A 19315-nucleotide genomic window follows, 5' to 3' on the forward strand; every position below is an offset into this window, starting at 1 on the left:
GAATCTGAAGAATGAAGCAGACGGATAAAAAATGTGTGCAGAGCTCAATTCACAATAGCTCAACTGTGGAACCAACCTAGGTGTCCTTCAACAGATGAATGGATAAAGAAACTATGGTATATGTGCACACTGGAATACTACTCATCTTTAAAGAAGAATGAAATTATGGCAATTGCCAGTAAATGGATGGAGTTGGAGAACATCATGCTAAGTGAAATGAACCAATCTCCCCAAAAACAAAGGCCTAAGGTTTTCTATGATATGTGGATACTAATTAACAGTAGGGAGGGGCCTAGGGAAAAACAGAAGTACTTTGGATTAGGCAGAGGGGAATGAAGGGAGGGGGTAGGAAGGATAGTAGAGTTAACTGGACATACATGATTACACGACCAGTGTGATTCTTCAAATGTACAACCAGGAGAATTAGAAGTTATACTCCATTTATTTATCATGTGCCAAAGTGCATTCTACTGTCATGTATAACTAATTAGAACCAAAAAAATGAAGATCTTTCACTTGCGCACACACACACACACACACAAATGTGCAGAGCAGGAACAGTATTTGGAAAGATTATAGGAATGAAGGCACTTTCTTTGTCCCTACTTTGTCCCCACTCCAGATTTACTAATTATACATGCTGAGGAGGAGGATGGTGGTATATATTTCAACAAGCCCTCTAAACAGCTCTGATGTATGCTGAATTTTGAGAATGAGTACCTTAAAAAAAAAAAAGCCTTTCTGATAGTTACTGTGAACTCAGTGTTCACATGTCTCCTCTACCGCTTCTCCATCTCCTCTTCTTCACTCATCCCTCCTTTTCCCTCCATGCCCTTTATTTAAATAAACTTTTATTGACCACCAACACCGCTTCATGCATCATCCCAAGTGCAGAGAATGAAGCCAAGAAAAATATATAGTTTCAATTCAAGATTTTTCTAAGCCATATAAAAAAGAATGGAATTTTGAAATCTGTCTTCTAAAGAAATGGTTCCATGGCTGTGGCTTGCTTCAGAATTGTCTCAGGAGTTTTTGGTTGTAGATGTCTCATTCCTTAATATCTTCTCCACTTACCCCTGAGGACCCTTAGGCAAGGTGAGGTTATATCATGGATGTAAGACCCACACTGGGTGCTTGGCTCAGACAGGGGCCAAGCCCAGATAGTCCGAATGCTGGGTGGACTCTGAATCAATCTCTGTAAATGCTTTTGGACAGTACAGAATGCTAGAATTCCTGCATGCTCAGTCAGGTCTAATAATTTTTCTTTGCAATTTTAACATTTTCTTCTTGATCAAATTCTCTAGTCTTTCCCTTGTCTTCAAAGTATGTCCATCTCTGAGGTGGATGGTACCCAGCCCTGTTACCTGAGGAAGACAGAAAATTCAGTCTCTATTCTTGAGCTCGATGAACTATTCCACAGCACTGAATGTCATTGTTTTGGGCCATTAATTCTAAGGGCAGAGAGGCTCCTTAATCTCTTAAATTCTCTATCTCATCCTAAGGGAATTCTCTTAAACTGATAGGTGACATATAAATTTTACACACACACACACACAAAAGGACTGAAAAGTGAAAATGGACATCTAAGAAGACAGATCAAAATATAATGATTTTATGATACTCAGAGAAAAGAACCTTATAAAATAAATATAATTATAAGAACATCAGGGTCCAACTAGGAGCTTACTACAGAGCCATGGTCTCTGTCCTCTGAGGGAGACAAAAGATGCTATGACAGCATTTACCGTGTGGTGCAATCTTGGTCCTACACACTTTGAATGCCATCCAGATTTCATCACATGCTTTGTGAAGGGCAAAGTCATCAACTCTATGAGAAGCCTGAGGTTCTGTTTCTATGATAGGGACTGCACGTTGGATATGCTAATTAACTTGACGGTGGTCAGCATTTTGCAAAATATACAATGTGCACCTGATCATCACATTGTACACCATGAACACACACAAATTTTATTCAATTTTGCTCTATGAATGTGGGAAAAAAACTGGGAATATTTCATGATGAGAAACACATAGAACAAAAGTACCCAGCACAGTGATCTCCACATGGGACTCTCATACTGATATCTTCTATTGGTTTCTCTTGACTGTCATAAACTATTGACCTTGGAAGTATCCATTTCTCAGAGAGAAACAATGTGTCTGGGAAGCTGAGAAAGGCAGAAAGCAAGGAAACAAAACTAGCACAAGAAACACAAATATCAGGGAGGTGCTTAATGGGTAAAATTCCCTCTGGCTTAATGGTCATTTAGAAAAATAGGGGGGAAACATGAGAGATTACGATATTTATTTGGCGTGGGCAAATGACAAAATACATACAAATTAAAATGAAGTGACTTTGAGCAAAATAAATCAGACAGGGTATTAGTCAGGGTGTTCTAGTCAGGAATAGAACCAACTGGATATAGACATGTTTAATCATAAAGGGGATTTATCAGATTGGCTTACACAGAAGCGAGATAGTCCCACAGTGGCCATCTGCATGCTGGAGAGCCAGAGGGAAAAGTAGCTACTCAATCCAGGAAGCTCGAGCCTCAGATTAAGAGGGACCAATGACACAGGAGCAGGCTGAATCTCTGAGGATTCCTGGAGAAACGCGGGTGGGAGTCTGTGCTGGAAGAGTGAAGGAGCGGAGTCTGAGGTCCCCAAATGATGGAGCTTATATTCACGCAGCTTCCTCCTTCTTCCTTTTGTGTTCCATCTGGGCTTCCAGCCTACTGGACAGTGCTGCCCTCCTTCAGGACTGGTGTCCCCCCTGAGTTTGCCCGCCCACAGGTCGGTTGTTACTGCAAATGCTATTGGCACTCCCAGAAGTCCCTGAATCCTCGACGTTTCCCATGTGTCTCTCAATCCAATCAGGTAACAATTAAGATAAAACATCACACTCAGAGAAAAAGTGTCATGTTTTCTCTCATGTGGATAAAGTAGAGAGAAGAAAGGAATGTATCATGAAAGTAGAAGGGTGGCCGTTAAGGTAGAAGAAGGGTGTCACAGGGAGGGAGGAGGAGAGAGTGTGGGGAGGTGTTGGGAAAGAAAACTGATCAAACAGTGTTTTCATGTATGTCTGAATGAGCAACAAAGGAATCCACCATTCTGTATAATGGATATGCATCAATAAAATGAACTAAATCATAACTAAATTAAAATTTCTATTGTGTGCATATATGAATGTGAAATAATTATAGTGTAACAATTTTAAAAAATGAAAGTGAATTAATTAAATATATGAATCACACTTCCAAAGCATTAACTAAAGGAGCTACCATTACCTTGCTGGATTCAAGAAGAATGTGGTTCAGGACTTCACCTGGATATTGAAGATGAAAGATGGGTCCCCAGGAAATGAGGACAGACTGAATGAGGCAGTGGAACCCTGGTCAGGAAGGCTCATCTCTGGGAGGAAGCCCAGGTGCTGCTTCCTGGCTGGGCAGGGATGCTGAATGAGGCGGTCCCACAGTCACTCCTAGAGTCTCTGTATCTCTGGAGATCAACATCCGGAGCTCCTCATTAAAATAGCTATTTTACAAACAATCTGATCCCAAGAGTGCAGGTCCTTGAAGACCAACTCTGCAGGAGTGAGGGATTCAGGGTGGCTGGTTCCTGACCCCGTGGGGCCATGATTGCACCACTCAGCTCTCTGCACTGTCTCTGCTCAGCTGCATTGCACGGGCCCTGATCATGCAAGACCAGGCATTTTTCCAGTCTTCCTTTTAAGTTACAAACAAAAGCATCTCTTTTATATTAATGATTTCAGAAAGCCTTATTAAATTTTAGGTATAAAGATATTCCCTTTGCATGTGAGTATGATGTATTTGTAAATATTAGATAAGATATTGTGTGAGTTGATTTGTAGCTGCTGTGATAAATAATTTCGATAAATCAAGATAAAAACAATAAAGATAAGGGCCAAATTTAAATAGAAAAGAAGGAAACAGTACAGAGGATCAATGTAATAAAGGGTTAGCTTTTTGAAAGATGGACAAGATTGATAAACTCTTAGGCAAACCAACCAAAAGAAAGAGAAGGAAGTCTCAAATTAATAAAATTAGAGATGAAAAAGGAGATATTACAACAGACAACACTGAAATCCAGAAGATCTGTAGGAACTATTTTGAAAACTTATATACCAAAATATTGGAAAAATCTGCCAAAAATGGATAAATTTCTAAACATATATGACCTACCAAATTAAATCAAGGAAATATTATTCTGAAAAGTCCAATAACAAGCAATTAGATTGAAGCAGTAATTAAAATAAAGTTCCATCATAGAAGAGCTGAAGACCGGATGGATTCACAGCTGAATTTTACGAGATCATTTAAAGAAAAATGAACACCAGCATTCCTGAAATTATTCCATAGAAATTAACACTAGAAAGCCAGTATCATACTGATACCTAAACCAGAAGGAGTCATCAAAGAAAGAAACTATGAAACAATGTCCTTGATGAACATGAACGAAACATACATGTCCATTTTAAAAATCAGTTCAGGATAGAGTAGCATAAAGTAGACCACTGTTAACAAACATAGATGCAAAAATCCTTAACAAAATATCTGAAAATCAAATTCAGAAGCACATCAATAATATTATACATCATGATCAACACAATTTCCATCCAGGGATGCAGGAAGTTGGAAATCAATAAATGGAATACACCCCATGAATAGTATCAGGAAAAAAATATGTGATCATCTCAATAGGTGCAGAGAAACTTTTAATGAAATTCAACACCCTCTTTCACCACTGGATAGATCTTCCAAACAAAAGATAAACAAAGAAACTATAGAACTCAATAATACAATCAATAATGTAGACTCAACTGACATATATAGAGTATATTATCCATCAACGAGGGAATACACTTTCTTCTCAGCAGCACATGGATCTTTCTCTAAAATAGACCATATCATATGCCACAAAGCAAATATTAGTAAATACAAAAAAGTACAGATACTATCCTGAATTCTATCAGACCACAACGGAATGAGATTAGAAATCAATACTAAAATTAAAAAATAAAGGCTACTCCAACACCTGGAGACTATAAATAATATGCTATTGAATGAACAATGGGTTGCAAAAGCTATCAAGGAGGAGATTAAAAATTCTTAGAGGTAAATGAGAACTCTGATAAAACATATCAAAATCTCTGGGACACTATAAAGGCAGTTCTAAGAGGAAAGTTCATTGCATGGAGTTCATTCCTTCAAAGAAGAAAAAGTCAACAAATAAATGACCTAACATTACATCTCAAAGCCCTAGAAAGAGAAGAACAAATCAACCCCAAAAGCAGTAGGAGACAGGAAATAATTAAAATCAGAACTCAAATCAATGAAATTGAAACAAAAGAAACAATTGAAAAAATTGACAAAACAAAAATTTGATTCTTTGAGAAAATAAATAAAATTGTTAAGCATTAGCCAGGCTAACAAGAGAAGGAGAGAAAAAACTCAAATTACAACCATCTGTGATGAAAAGGGAAATATTGTGACAGACATTACAGAAACACAGAAGATAATTAGAAATTATTTTGAAAATTTGTACTCCAATAAAATGGATAATATTAAAGGCATCGACAAACTTCTAGAGGTATATAATATGCCCAAACTAAATCAGGATGATATAAGCAATTTGAACAGATCAATTTCAAGCAAGGAAATAGAGGATGCCATCAGAAGCCCACCAACCAAGAAAAGCCCAGGACCAGATGGATACACAACTGAGTTCTACGAGACTTTAAAAAAAAAAGAGCTAACACCAATACTTCTCACACTATTTCATGAAATAGAAAAAGAGTGAACACTTCCAAACACATTCTATGAGGCCAATATCACCCTGATTCCAAAACCAGACACATCATAGAAAGAAAACTTCAGGGGAATATCTCTAAGGAATATAGATGCAAAAGTTCTCAATAAAATTATGGCAAATTGAATACAAAAACATATCAAAAAGACAGTGCATCATGATCAAGTAGGGTTCATCCCAGGAATGCAAGGTTGTTTTAACATATGGAAATCATTAAATGTAATTCATCAATCCAATAGACTCAAAGACAAAAATCATATGATCATCTCAACAGATGCAGAGAAAGCATTTGATAAAATACAGCATCCCTTTATGTTCAAAACGCTAGAAAAACTAGGTATAACAGGAATATACCTCAACATTGTAAAGGCTATCTATGCTAAGACCCAGGCCAACATCATTCTAAAAGGAGAAAAATTGAAAGCATTCTCTCTTAAAACTGGAACAAGACAGAGATGCCCTCTGTCACCACTTCTATTTAAAATAGTTCTTGAAACTCTAGCCAGAGCAATCAGACAGATAAAAGAAATTAAAGAATATGGATAGGAAAAGAAGAACTCAAATTATCACTATTTGCAGACGATATGAGTCTATACCAAGAAGACCCAAAACATTCCACCAGAAATCTTCTAGAACTAATAAATGAATTCAGCAAAATAGCTGGATATAAAAATCAACATCCATAGAGCAAAGGCATTTCTGTACATCGGTGACAAATCCATTGAAAGAGAAACTAGGAAAATCACCCCATTTACAATAGCCTCCAAAAAAAAACACTTAGGAATAAACTTAACAAAAGAGGTGAAAGACCTTTACGATGAAAACTACAACATGCTAAAGAAAGAAATTAGGGAAGACCTTAGAAGATGAAAAGATCTACCTTGTTCTTGGATATGCAGAATTAATATTGTCAAAATGACATACTACCAAAAACACTATACAGATTCAATGCAATCCCAATCAAAATCCCAATGACATTCCTTATAGAAATGAAAATGGCAATCATGAAATTCATCTGGAAAAATAAGAGACCCAGAATAGCCAAATCAATCCTTAGCAAGAAGAGTGAAGCAGGTGTCATTACTATTCCAGACCTTAAATTATGCTACAGAGCAATACTAATAAGAACAGCATGGTATTGGCACCAAAGTAGACCTGTAAACCAACGATACAGAATAGAGGACACAGAGTCTAACCCACATGACTACAGTTATATTATATTATACAAAGATGCCAAAAACATACTTTGAAGAAAAGATAGCTTCTTCAACAAATGGTGCTGGGAAAACTGAAAGTCCACATGTAACAAAATGAAATTAAATCTCTATCTCTTACCATGCACAAAACTCAACTCAAAGTGGATCAAAGACGTAGGAATTAAACCAGAGACTTTGCGTCTAATGGAAGAAAAAGTAGGCTTAAATCTGTATGATGTTGGAGTAGGCCCCAACCTTTTTAACAAGACTCCGATAGTGCAAGAATTAAAACCAAGAATCATTAAATGGGATGGATTCAAATTAAAAAGCTTCTTCTCAACAAAAGAAATCATCAGTGAGGTGAATAGAGAGCCTACAGAATGGGAGAAAATCTTTACCACAAGCACATCAGATAGAGCACTAATCTCTAGGATATGTAAAGCACTCACAAACCTTAACACCAAAAAATCAAATAACCCAATCAATAAATGAGTCAAGGAACTGAACAGACACTTCTCAGAAGAGGATATACAATCAATCAACAAACATATGAAAAAATGTTCAACTTCTCTAGCAATTAGAGAAATGAAAATCAAAACTACTTTAAGATTTCATCTCACTCCTGTCAGAATGGCAGCTTTCAAGAATACAAATAACATAAAGGATGTGGGGGGAAAGGCACACTCATACATTGCTAGTGGGACTGCAAATTGGTGCAGCCAATATGGAAAGCAGTATGGAGATTCCTTGGTAAACTTGGAATGGAACCACCATTTGACCCAGCTATCTCACTCCTTGGTCTGTATCCAAAGGACTTAAAAACAGCATACTACAGGGACACAGCCATAGTGATGTTTATAGCAGCACCATTCACAATAATTAAATTATGGAACCAACCTAGATGCCCTTCAGTAGATGAATGAGTAGGGAAACTTTGGTATATATATATATATATATATATATATATATATATATACACACACATTGGAACATTCTCAGCATTAAAACAGAATAAAATCATGGCATTTGCAGATAAATGGATGAATTAGAGAATATAATACTAAGTAAAGCAAGCCAATCCCAAAAAACCAAAGGCCGAATGTTTTCTTTGATATGAGGATGCTGACTCATAATGGCAATGAGTGCCGAGCATGAGAGAAACTTTAGATAGGGCAAAGGGGAGGGAGGGGAAAGGAGGCAGTGGAGGGATAGAAATGATGGTGGGATGAGTTAGACATCATTACCCTAAGAACATGTATGAAGACACAAAGTGTACAATCAGTGACTTGAAAACTTGTGCTCTATATGTGTAATATAAAATGAATTGCATTCTTCCATCATGTATAACAAATTAGAATAAATAAATAATTTAATTAAAAAATTTAACACCTTGCTGATAAAAAGCCGGAAAAAAATAGGAAAAGAAGGGATTCACCTCAACATAACAAAGGCTGATATAACAAACCCAAACCCAGCATCATATTAAATGCAGAAGAACTACAAACATTTCCTCTAAAATCAGGAAGAAAACCAATGTCCAATCTCACTACATCTACTCAATACAGTACTTGAAATTTTATCCAGACAAGAAAAAGACATAAAATGTACACAAATAGGACAGGAATAAGTCAAATTATCCCTATTTATAGTGGTCGTCCTATACTTAAAAGACACTAAAAAATCCAACAGAATATCTGATAAACAAATTTGGCAAAGGAGCAGGACACAATATTTATATTGGAAATTAATTGTTTTCCTACCCCAAATCAATAAACCCATTTAGAAAGAAACAAGGGAAAGAATTACATTCAAGATGACCTTAAAAAATACCTAGGAATAAAACTAGCCAAAGAGGGTAAAGACCTCTACAAGAAAAATTACAGAACACTAGAAAAAGAGATTAAAGAGGTCACAAGAAGATGTTTCAGTAGGCAAAATTAATATTCTCAAAATGCCATACTACCAAAAGCAAACTACAGATTCAATGTAATCCCAGCAAACTGCCAAGAGCCTTCTACAGAGAATTAGGAATTCAATTCTAAAATTAATAAAAGGAATTAAAGACCCAGAGTAGCCAAAGCAATTCTGACCAAAGAGACCAATGCTGAAGTACCACAATACCCAACCTGGAATTGTACTACAGAGTGATAGTAATACAAACAGCATGGTACAGGCACAGAAACAGACATGCAGACCAACGGAAAACCATAGAAGGCAAGGAGATAAACCAACACATATACAGTTATCTAATCCTTGACAAAGGCGTCAAAAACATACATGAGTGAAAGACAGCCTTTTAAACAAATGGTGGTGGGGAGAATGGATAATTGTATATAGAAGAGTAAACCCAGCTCCTGTCTCTCAATCAGCAAAAAAGTCAACTTAAAATAGATCAAAGCAATTAGGCCAGAAATTTTTACAACTGCTAGAGGAAAACACAGGGGAAATACACCAGTGCATGTTGGCTGTATCTCTAGCTTTTTGAGGAGCCTCCTGCTGGTCTCCATAATGACTGTATTAGTTCACATTCTCTTCAACAGGATACAAGTCTTCTTTCTTCATATCCTCACCAACACTTCCTATCTCTCTTTTTTTTTCACAATTTTCATTCTCCCTGGAGCATCCTATTGTGGGTTTTATTTACATTTTCCCAAGAGCTAATGATATTGAACATAGGTTGCACATTTTTAAACTCAAACAGGGGAATCAAAGGAAACATAAAATAAGCAAACATTTGGGAAAAAACTGACAAAAATAATATCAACTTGCTATTGTGTCTTATACCAACTATTAGGATTAAAAAAAAAACAAATTTCCCAACACCAGTGTCCAGGCTGCTTGTGCACCTATGGGAGTCAATAGAAAAGGAATATTTCAAAGACAGATAGAAGGACACTCGGCAAATATGTCTAAATAGTTCAAAAGCTGTTGGACTTGCAGGAATTAAAACATTTAATCAGTACAAAAGGCTCAGGTAGCAGCTCATGCTTGGTAAGGGTGATGTCACCAAGTGAATGTAAGGTCATCACACTATGGGGTGGAGGAGATAAACTTGAATTTGAAAAATTCTATATCCCTCTAACTCACATGAAGAAAGCTAGACCCTCGTGGCTAATCAGTTACTCTGAAAGATACAACTGATCATCATTTTCACCAGGAAATAAGGAAGCACATACTAAGTGTCATTTACAATAGCAGAAACAGCTACTCAAATTTTATCCACATCAGAAAGACTGTTTTTGATGGTAAGCACATATCATGTAAACTCAGAGAGCACTGGAAATAAAATACAGGTGCAGAACCTTGAAACATGGACTCTCAGAAACGCAATGATGGAAATAACAACCAAGATGCAGAATCAATTCATCACCCTTGCCTTTTTCTTCTATGGTACTAGGAATTGAAACTGAGGGTGCTCTGTCACAGAACTACATCCTCAGCCCTTTTTAAAAATGTTTATTGTTAGTGAGCTGCTTCCTCCAACTCAGTCCCACCTCCCAGTAATCCTCAACTATGATTCCTCTGGCTATTGGACCAATCAATGCACAGATGAGGTCAGAGCCCTTATGATCCATTATTATCTAAAAGTCCCATCTCTATACATGGCTGCATTGGGGACCAGCCTTTCAATGCCTGAGTTTTGGGTATGCATAATATCAAAGAAATGGGGCTCCACAAAACCCAATGTTCCTGTATGCTCCCTTTTTCTTCCCCCAAACCTAGACAAGATAAAGAAACAAGAGAGCAAGAGTGGGATTGAATGTCCAGTCACATTCTATCTTGAAGGACACTGGGTTTCTCTTATGCACATTGGGAACAAGAGGAAGTGAGTATTATTTGGAGAAGCTGCTTTCTTGCATGTAAACAGGGACATTTGCTCCTCGGAGTGCTGGTCACTCAATAAACTAAATTCTAGTGATATTGCTGCTTCTGTACTAACAGTGGGGACCTGGGTGGAACTTGGGCCACTGTGGAGATGAAATGTGTCACTTGTCCAGCAGCTGCTTCTTCAGAATCTCCCAATGAGGGAGAGGAGGTGCTGCTTGGTAAGCACTGTAAGGCACAGAGGTGCTTCTGGTTCAGTCTGCTAATACTGAACTCCTCTTTGCGCAGTCATTGATCTCTTGTAAGCTTTCCTTCATAGATCATGTGTCTCCCATGCCACCTCCATGCACTGTCTTTGGCCTTTCTTCAATCTACCCCACTGACCTGGCACAACTGGGTTGTAGACAAGACATTTGAAATACAAACCTTATATTCTACCTCTTGTCCCCAAATGTTCATGACCAATTCACAATGTAAAATGCATTCACTCTATCTCCCAGAGTCCCCATAGATTTCAGAGTTCCAACATTGCTTAAAAAAATAAAAAAGTCCAAATCCAAAGTCTCCTTCAAGACACCATGTGGCTTTTGTCATCAGCTTGAGGAGTAGCTACCTTGGATCACAGCTGCAGTGGACTTGAGTGCCTGGGCAGCTCAAGTGCATGGGAAAATGAATCCTGAATGGAAAACTTGTTAGGTGACCCTGTGTGAACAGGCTGCTGCCAATCTCCTCTTACAGCAAAAATTTCAAGTGAGTTTTATTTTTGTACTCTTGAGCCTGAGATGAGCAGTGTATGGGCGATTCTGAGATTCTCTGAAAACATCTTGCCTATTGTCAGGATGCAAAGTACTTAACTTCTCTGTAGTGGCAGTAATGTCTTCAGCAGCATCACATTCCTGAGCCCCAATTTTATACATGCTTTTGGGTCCAAACACAATTTTCAAACCTTTTTGTTCTCTTTAATTCCTGCTTCTAATGTTAAACTTGACTAAAGCACCCAACAATACTCATGCAACTGCCTGAATCCTGTGATGTCTTGTCATTTCCTCCTTCAGCTTAATTAGTCCAACACTTTTAAATTTAGCCTCATGTGTCCTCAAGTCTCAGGACATAAACAAAATGTAGACAAGTTCTTTGACAGAATGTAACATAAATGGACTTCAGTCCAATTCCCTTTAGAATCCTCATTTCCATCTGAAACACTGTGAGCATATTCTTCACTGTTCACATTTCTAAAGAGACTCTCATCTTCTGAGCTCCCACAGAAATTCCTATTAAACTCTGTTCACTACATTCTACAGCTTCTCTATCCTGCACCTCCAACATTTTACAAACTCTTTTCACGAGTTCCAAAAGCTTGTGTACAATAGGGTCAGGTATAGTCACAGCAATGACTCCAACATCTGTGTTCGTCAGATTGTCATTGTTGTGGACATAATACCTGACATGAACAAGTTTGACAAGTAAAGGTTTATTTGGCCTCACAGTGTAGGGGGTTCAGTACATAGTCAGCTGGCTCCAAAGCAAACATTTCATGCTGGAAGGGTCTGAAAGAGGAAAAGTGCTCAGTTTGTGACATCCGGGCAGCAGGGACGGCAGAGGGAGAATAATCCCTCCCAGGGAATGCCAATAGTGACTCACTTCCTCCAGCTATATCCTGCTTCCCAGTAATCCGTCCAGTTATTAACAAATTAATCTGTCAAATAGAGTATCCACTAATGAGGTCAAAGTCCTCTTTTACCAACCATTGTCTAAAAGTGCCACCTCTGAACCTTGCTGAGGCAGGAGGATTTCAACACAGGAGATTTAGAGGAGGACATTCCAAATCCAAACCAAACACCTCCTCTACCATACACTTATTCTATGATATACAGGGTTGTTATGGGCACAAAACAATAGCCAAAACAACCATGAAACAAACACAAAACCATGAGCAAAAATAAGCCTTTCCTTGTTTCAATGATCTACCTCGTGTTTTTGCTACAGCAACAGAAATGTGACTAAAAGAAATTTAGAAAATATTTATAAATATGTTATTTATACACACATATAAATGACATAGTCACAGCTAAAATGGAGCCAAGATTCCTAAAAGCATTAATTAAATAGAGATGACTTTGATTATGACCTAAAAGGAGATCTTGAATTCATTAGAGGAATGCCCCATGTTAGGTGAGCATGGTCTGCAAGATGGAGTTGAGCAGACACAGTGGAGAGGATTGAGTAGTGTGAACATGGCCTCGGGGGTCAAGAGTCAGCCATCCTGGATCCCTCACTTCTGCAGAGTTGGTCTTTAAGGACATTCACTCTTGGGATCAGGATGCTTAGTAAAATATGTGGTCTAATGAGGAACTTTGGATATTGAGCCCCAGGGATACAGAGACTATAGAAGTCAGCCTGGGACCACCTCACTCAACCTCCCTGCCCCAGTCAGGAGGCTACAGCTGAGCTCTTCCCAGTAACTCTTCCTAACTAGGATTCCATTGACTTCTTCAGTCTGCCTGCGTTTACTGAGGACACATCTTCCATCTTTAATATCCAGGTGAGATGTTGAACCACATTCTCTTGAAGCCAATCATGTAACTAAAGTCCTTTAATATTTGGAAAATGTTATTCATGTATCTATCTTATCCGATAATTTTTAAAATTTTTTTAAATATTTTTTTAGTTGTAAATAGAATACATTTATTTTGTTTATTTATTTTTTATGTGGTGCTGAGGATGGAACGTAATGCCCCACACATGCAAGGTAAGTGCTCTACCACTGAGCCACAACCCCAGACCTGTCTGATAAATTTGAATTCATATGGATTTCATCATATGTTCATACTAAACGAATATTGATATCAATCATGCTTCCTTGATTTTTTGTTTCTACCTGACCATCATTCCCAGAGGTAGTTTTACCGGTACTTTAAATGCTTCCCTGATATTTGCATTCATGAGACTAGGGATGGTCCCTTTTTTTGCTCTTTCTTCAACTTCCCTGACACATGGCCCATTTCTGATGAATGAATAGTGCCACCTGTTCATGACTTTCCATAAAGAACCCAACAGAAAATGTCAGTATGAGAGTCTGATAAGTGAAGCACTGCTCCAGGCACTTTGTTCTATCCATTTCTCATCTTGAAACATCCCCCAAAGATTTTCCAGTTTCATTTAAGCATAATTGAATCAAATTTGCATATATTCAAGGTGTACAAAGTGATGTTTGGAGATTTTATATATATAGTTAGTTAGTTAGTTAGTGGCCACGGTCAAGTTAATTAACACATCCACCACATAGTTTGCCTTGTACAAATACAACATCCAGGCTTCTCATAATTGTTGATTTCCCCCTTCACAAGCATGTGAGAGAGTCTTGATTACCTTCAGAGTGTGTGAGACCAATGTGACACCCAATGGTAAATGCTGTATAGCATCTTCCCCTTTAAGACAGGATCAATGCAGTAGTCTGAGCCCAAGCCAGTCTTGGTCTCTGTGGATCTCACATTCAAGCTGTAAACTCACCTGACCGTAGTGTCCTCGTGGATTAATGAGGACGATACTAACTAACACATGTGTAATCTGACAAGACCTACAGATAGTCTGAAGCAAGCCAAAGGGAACAAATGCTATAGAAAATAATTCAAAATTTCATTCTGGCCTTTTAAAAATATCTTTGAATAATTTTGATTGAAAAGTTATGCCTTGTCTTTTGTTTCATTCTCAGCATTTTGCACATTAAAGAGGGCTGGCAAACAATCAAATTTACATTATTAAAGAGAGTGGAGGGAAAAGAGGAATGATTGAAAACGGATGGAGGGAGAAAACAGCAGAGGAAAATATCATAAAATTTACTTGAGTACACAGTACCCATGATTTGGGTTTATTTATTTATTTATTTATTTATTTTACTTTTTAAGGAAGTGGTTCTTAAAATGCATCATACATTGCCTGGATGGTGCATGACTCTGATCCCAGTGGATTGGGAGGCTGAGGCAGGAGGATTGCAAGTTTAAGGCCAGCCTCAACAACTTAGAGGGGCCCTAAGCAACTTAGTAAGACTCTGTCTCTAAATAAAAAATAAAAACAGCTTCAGATGTGGCTCGATGGCTAAGCTTTCTGGGTTCAACCCCTGGTACCAAAATTTTTTTTAAAAAAATCATCATACATCAAAGACATTCAGAGGGATTGTTGAATCATAGACTGCAGGTCCTCTACCTCCAATTAAAGAATTTGTTTCTCTTACAAAACAAATGCTAGAGGATAAAAATAATTCAGCATGTGTGAATCTAATAATTCCCCCAAATTATCTACGCTCTGATGGCTACTCCTCTCTGAAAGAAGATCCACGTTCTACAGGGAGTTCCCATAAGAAAAACCAAAGCTAAAGCTCTTTTATGTTGTTGTCTTCTGAGCACAAATTGTTGCTTTCTGTGCATTTATACAAGCCCACACATCTTCGGTTCTACCCTCGTTATTTTTGTTTCTTTCAATCATATGCCACCTACCGCCATACAGAGATAAATTCACTAAGGATGTGACAGACTTCGTAATTTTGTGTATATATATTTTGAAAGCATACAATAGTTCTGAAACAGAAGAGTCATCTCTATTTATTACATTCTCATCACTCTTCACCAGGTGTGAGAAAGTTAATTCCCAATAAAAACTAGGGTGAATAAATGTGTACAGGGAAGAAGGTAAGGAAGGAGATAGAAAAGGGAAGGATTTCTGAATTCATTTAGATTTTCATTTAAAAGAGAGAAGCTTGGACAGCAATCCTCAAACATTAGCACGCGAGGGAGTCTGTTAAATCATGCACTGCTGTTCCTCATCCCCAGAGTCATTCTCTGTAGTCCTGCTGAGGGATCCACATATCAGCATTTCTAACAAGTCTCTAGGTCATGCTGTTGCTGCATGAGCCCAGGAATCAGAACTTTACCTGTCATGTCACCCATCTTTTGCTTTAGATTCATTGTTAGCATGGAACCAAGAAACCAAACAGCTGTTTCAGAATTCCTCCTCCTGGGACTGACAGAGGACCCAGCACTGCGGCCCCTCATCTTCAGCCTGTTCCTGGCCATGTACCTGGTCACCATCCTGGGGAACCTGCTCATCATCCTGACTGTGAACTCTGATCTTCACCTCCACAGCCCCATGTACTTCCTTCTGTCCAACCTGTCCTTTACTGATATCTGCTTGAGCACAAGCACCATCCCCAAGATGCTGGTGAACATCCAAGCACAGAATCCGAGCATCTCCTACACAGGCTGCCTCTCCCAGGTCTTCTTTGTCTTGGGTTTTCTTGTCTTAGAGAATTGTCTCCTCACAGCAATGGCCTATGACCGCTATGTGGCCATTTGTCACCCCCTGATGTACACCATCATCATGAATCCTTCTCTCTGTGTGATGCTGGTTCTGATCTCTCTCTTCATCAGCACTGTGGATGCCCTGCTGCACACACTGATGGTGCTGCATCTATCCTTCTGCACAGACCTGGAGATCCCCCACTTCTTCTGTGAACTTGCTCAGGTCATCAAGCCTGCCTGTTCTGACACCCTCATCAATAACATTTTGATTTATTTTTTCTCTATTATTTTGGCTGGTAGTTCTCTGTTTGGAATCATTTTCTCATATGCTCAAATTGTCTCTTCTCTGTTGAGAATGCCTTCAGCTGGCAGAAAATATAAAGCCTTTTCCACCTGTGGCTCTCATCTCTTAGTGGTCTCCTTGTTCTATGGCACAGGTTTTGGCGTGTATTTTAGCTCTGCAGTGACTGAGTCATCCAGGAATACTGCTGTGGCTTCCATGATGTACACTGTGGTCCCTCAAATGCTGAACCCCTTTATCTACAGCCTGAGAAACAGGGATATGAGGGAAGCTTTGAGGAAAAAATTAAGTAGACTAACATTCTTCAGGTGATTTTCATCAGATTTAAGCCAGATTTCCAAAGTGCATCCAGTGAACATTTAGGACTGTCATGCAAAACTTTTTAATGTTGTATTCATGAGGAAAACCATTTTTTTCTGTGGAGAAAGATGTTCATTTTAGAGGAGATATTAGGTGTTTTTTAAAAAAAAAAAGCAGTGAAAGAGAAAACAAGCAGGTAGGATTAAAGATCATTACTTCCCAACAAACAGAAAAGGCTTCTCAGAGCCATCTCTCCAGGTGTGGAAATGAAATCTCACAGGAGAATGTGAGATCCTGTCATTGGTGCAAGAGGTGAGGCACATGAAGAGTGTTCAGCACCACCATCGGTGGACAGCTCCCTGCCATCCCTGTGGTCTCTTCCAGAGCAGAGCTTCCTCCCCTGGTGACCACAGAGCACCTTCAGGGGTGTCGCCTGAGGACCATGTTCATACTGATCTCACTCAAGAACTGTTGAGCTTGAATCTTTGTGGAGATGTCTAAAGTAGTGATTCATAAATAAGCCCTTTGTGAGGTTCTGAGGCTCTCAAGTGTGGGAAGACCGGTATTAATGTTTCCAGCACAAAAGAGAACGCATTCCTATGTGCCTCAATTAACATACCATCAAGTATTATACACTTACTGTATAAAACTTACCTGCAGGCTTAACTGTGTTGTAATGTAATAAAAACGTAAAGGGGCTGGGGTTATAGCTCAGTTGGTAGAGTGCTTGCCTAGCACACACAAGGCCCTGGTTCAATCCCCAGCACCACCAAAACAAAAAACAAAACAAAACAAAAAACCATACAGAAAATCAGGTTAAAAATAAAGATAGAATATGTGTAAGGAATCCTGCAGTTCCATCTTCCTCTCTCCTCTTCCAGGAAACAGCTCCACTGAAATTTATATTTATTATTTTCAATATTTTTTGATTTCCCTGAATCCTTTGAAATGGATAGTCATGGGTCATGTGTGCCAACACACTGGCTTTTTCACAGGATTCAGCTGCATGATTTTGTCACCTTTATTAGGTAAGCAAGCAAAATTCATTAAATAAATTGTGTCATTTTGAACTTGTTAAATTCTTTAATGTCTTTTAAAATATTTTTATTAGTACATGATACTTACACATGATATTAGGGTTTATTTTGACATAATCACACATACATGGATCAAGATTTGCAACATTTCAGTTCCCAGTACTTCCGCCTCCTCTCCTTTCCTCCTTCCCCTCTACTCTTCTGGTCCGTCTTGTATTTCTTGATTGTTTCAAAATTAGTTCTTTGAAGATATACATAAATGTGGAACTCCCTGTGGTATAGTTATATGTGTACAGAGCATAATTTGATCAATTTTATTCTGAAGTTCCCTCCCTTTCCCATCCCTCCTCCTGCCTCCTGAATTCTCTTTCTCTACTCCACTGATCTGTCTTATATTTTCATGTAACTGCCCACCACACTTTTCTCCTTATTTTGCTGTAGCTTTCACATATGAGAGAAAACATTTGACCCTTGACTTTCTGGGTCTCACTTATTTCATTTATCCTGATGTTTCCCTCTTCTATAATTTATCAGCAAATGCCATTACTTCCTTTTCATGGCTTAGATACCATTGTGTATATATACAAAATTTTATTCTCTATTAATCTGTGGACAGACAATTGGCCTGATTCCATAATTTGGCTATTGTGAATTGTACATTTATAAGCACTGATGTGTCTATATCATGATATTATGTTGATTTTAGTTTTTTTGGATAAATACTGTGGGTTACAACAGCTGGGTCATATGGTAGTTCCATTCCTAGCCTTTCAAGAATTCCTATATTGCTTTCCAAATTGGTTGAACTAATTTGCAGTCTCACCAACAATATATGAGTGTACTTTTCCCTCCATATTCTCACGAGTATTTTTTATTATTTAAATTCTTGATGATTGCCATTCTAACTGAGTTTTGAGAATTATATTGATTAGAGGTGATGAGAGTGGCCATCCTTGTCTTAGTCCTGATTTTAAAGAAAATACTTAGTGACTCAGTGAGATCTGTCTCTAAATAAAATATAAAATAGGGCTGGGGATGTGGCTCAGTGGTCAAGTGCCCCTGAGTTCAATCCCCAGTATAAACAAACAAACAAAGAAACCTCAATTGAATGTATTGCCAGTGGGCTAGATCAAGTGAAAGAAAGAATATCAGGTATTGAAGAAAAGGTAGATGATCTATGACTTCAGACAGTATTGAACATAGAAAAGAAACTTTGATAAAATGATATGGGGATCTCTGGGAAAACATTAGAAGACCAAATGCCTGAATCATAGGATTAGATGAGGGATTTGAGTTACATGCTAATGGCATAGATACTCAGTGAGAAAATACAAAATTTTCTAAATCCTGGACATGATGAAAAATCTTGAAGAAATTGATTAATTTTTGGACATGTATGACCTACCAGATGGAACAAAGAGGACAGAAAAGCATAAATAGGGGTATAACATATAATGAGCTTGAACCAGTAATATAATGTTTCCCCACCAAGAAAAGCCCAAGGCTGGACAGACTCACTGTAGAATTTCTCCA

General features: G+C 38.1%; 1 protein-coding gene across 1 annotated transcript; it reads left to right on the forward strand.

Annotated features, from left to right (window-relative positions):
* Positions 1 to 15797: 15797 nt before the first annotated feature.
* On the forward strand, positions 15798 to 16757 carry LOC124092285 (olfactory receptor 7G2-like). Its single transcript, XM_046443743.1, has one exon. The coding sequence runs from the start codon at positions 15819 to 15821 to the stop codon at positions 16755 to 16757; it is 939 nt and encodes a 312-aa protein (XP_046299699.1). The 5' UTR covers positions 15798 to 15818.
* Positions 16758 to 19315: the final 2558 nt, after the last annotated feature.

Source organism: Marmota monax, unplaced genomic scaffold (assembly GCF_021218885.2).
Source record: "Marmota monax isolate L192 unplaced genomic scaffold, Marmota_monax_Labrador192_F-V1.1 WCK01_AAM20220418_F8-fsc00102, whole genome shotgun sequence".
NCBI classification, from domain to species: domain Eukaryota; kingdom Metazoa; phylum Chordata; class Mammalia; order Rodentia; family Sciuridae; genus Marmota; species Marmota monax.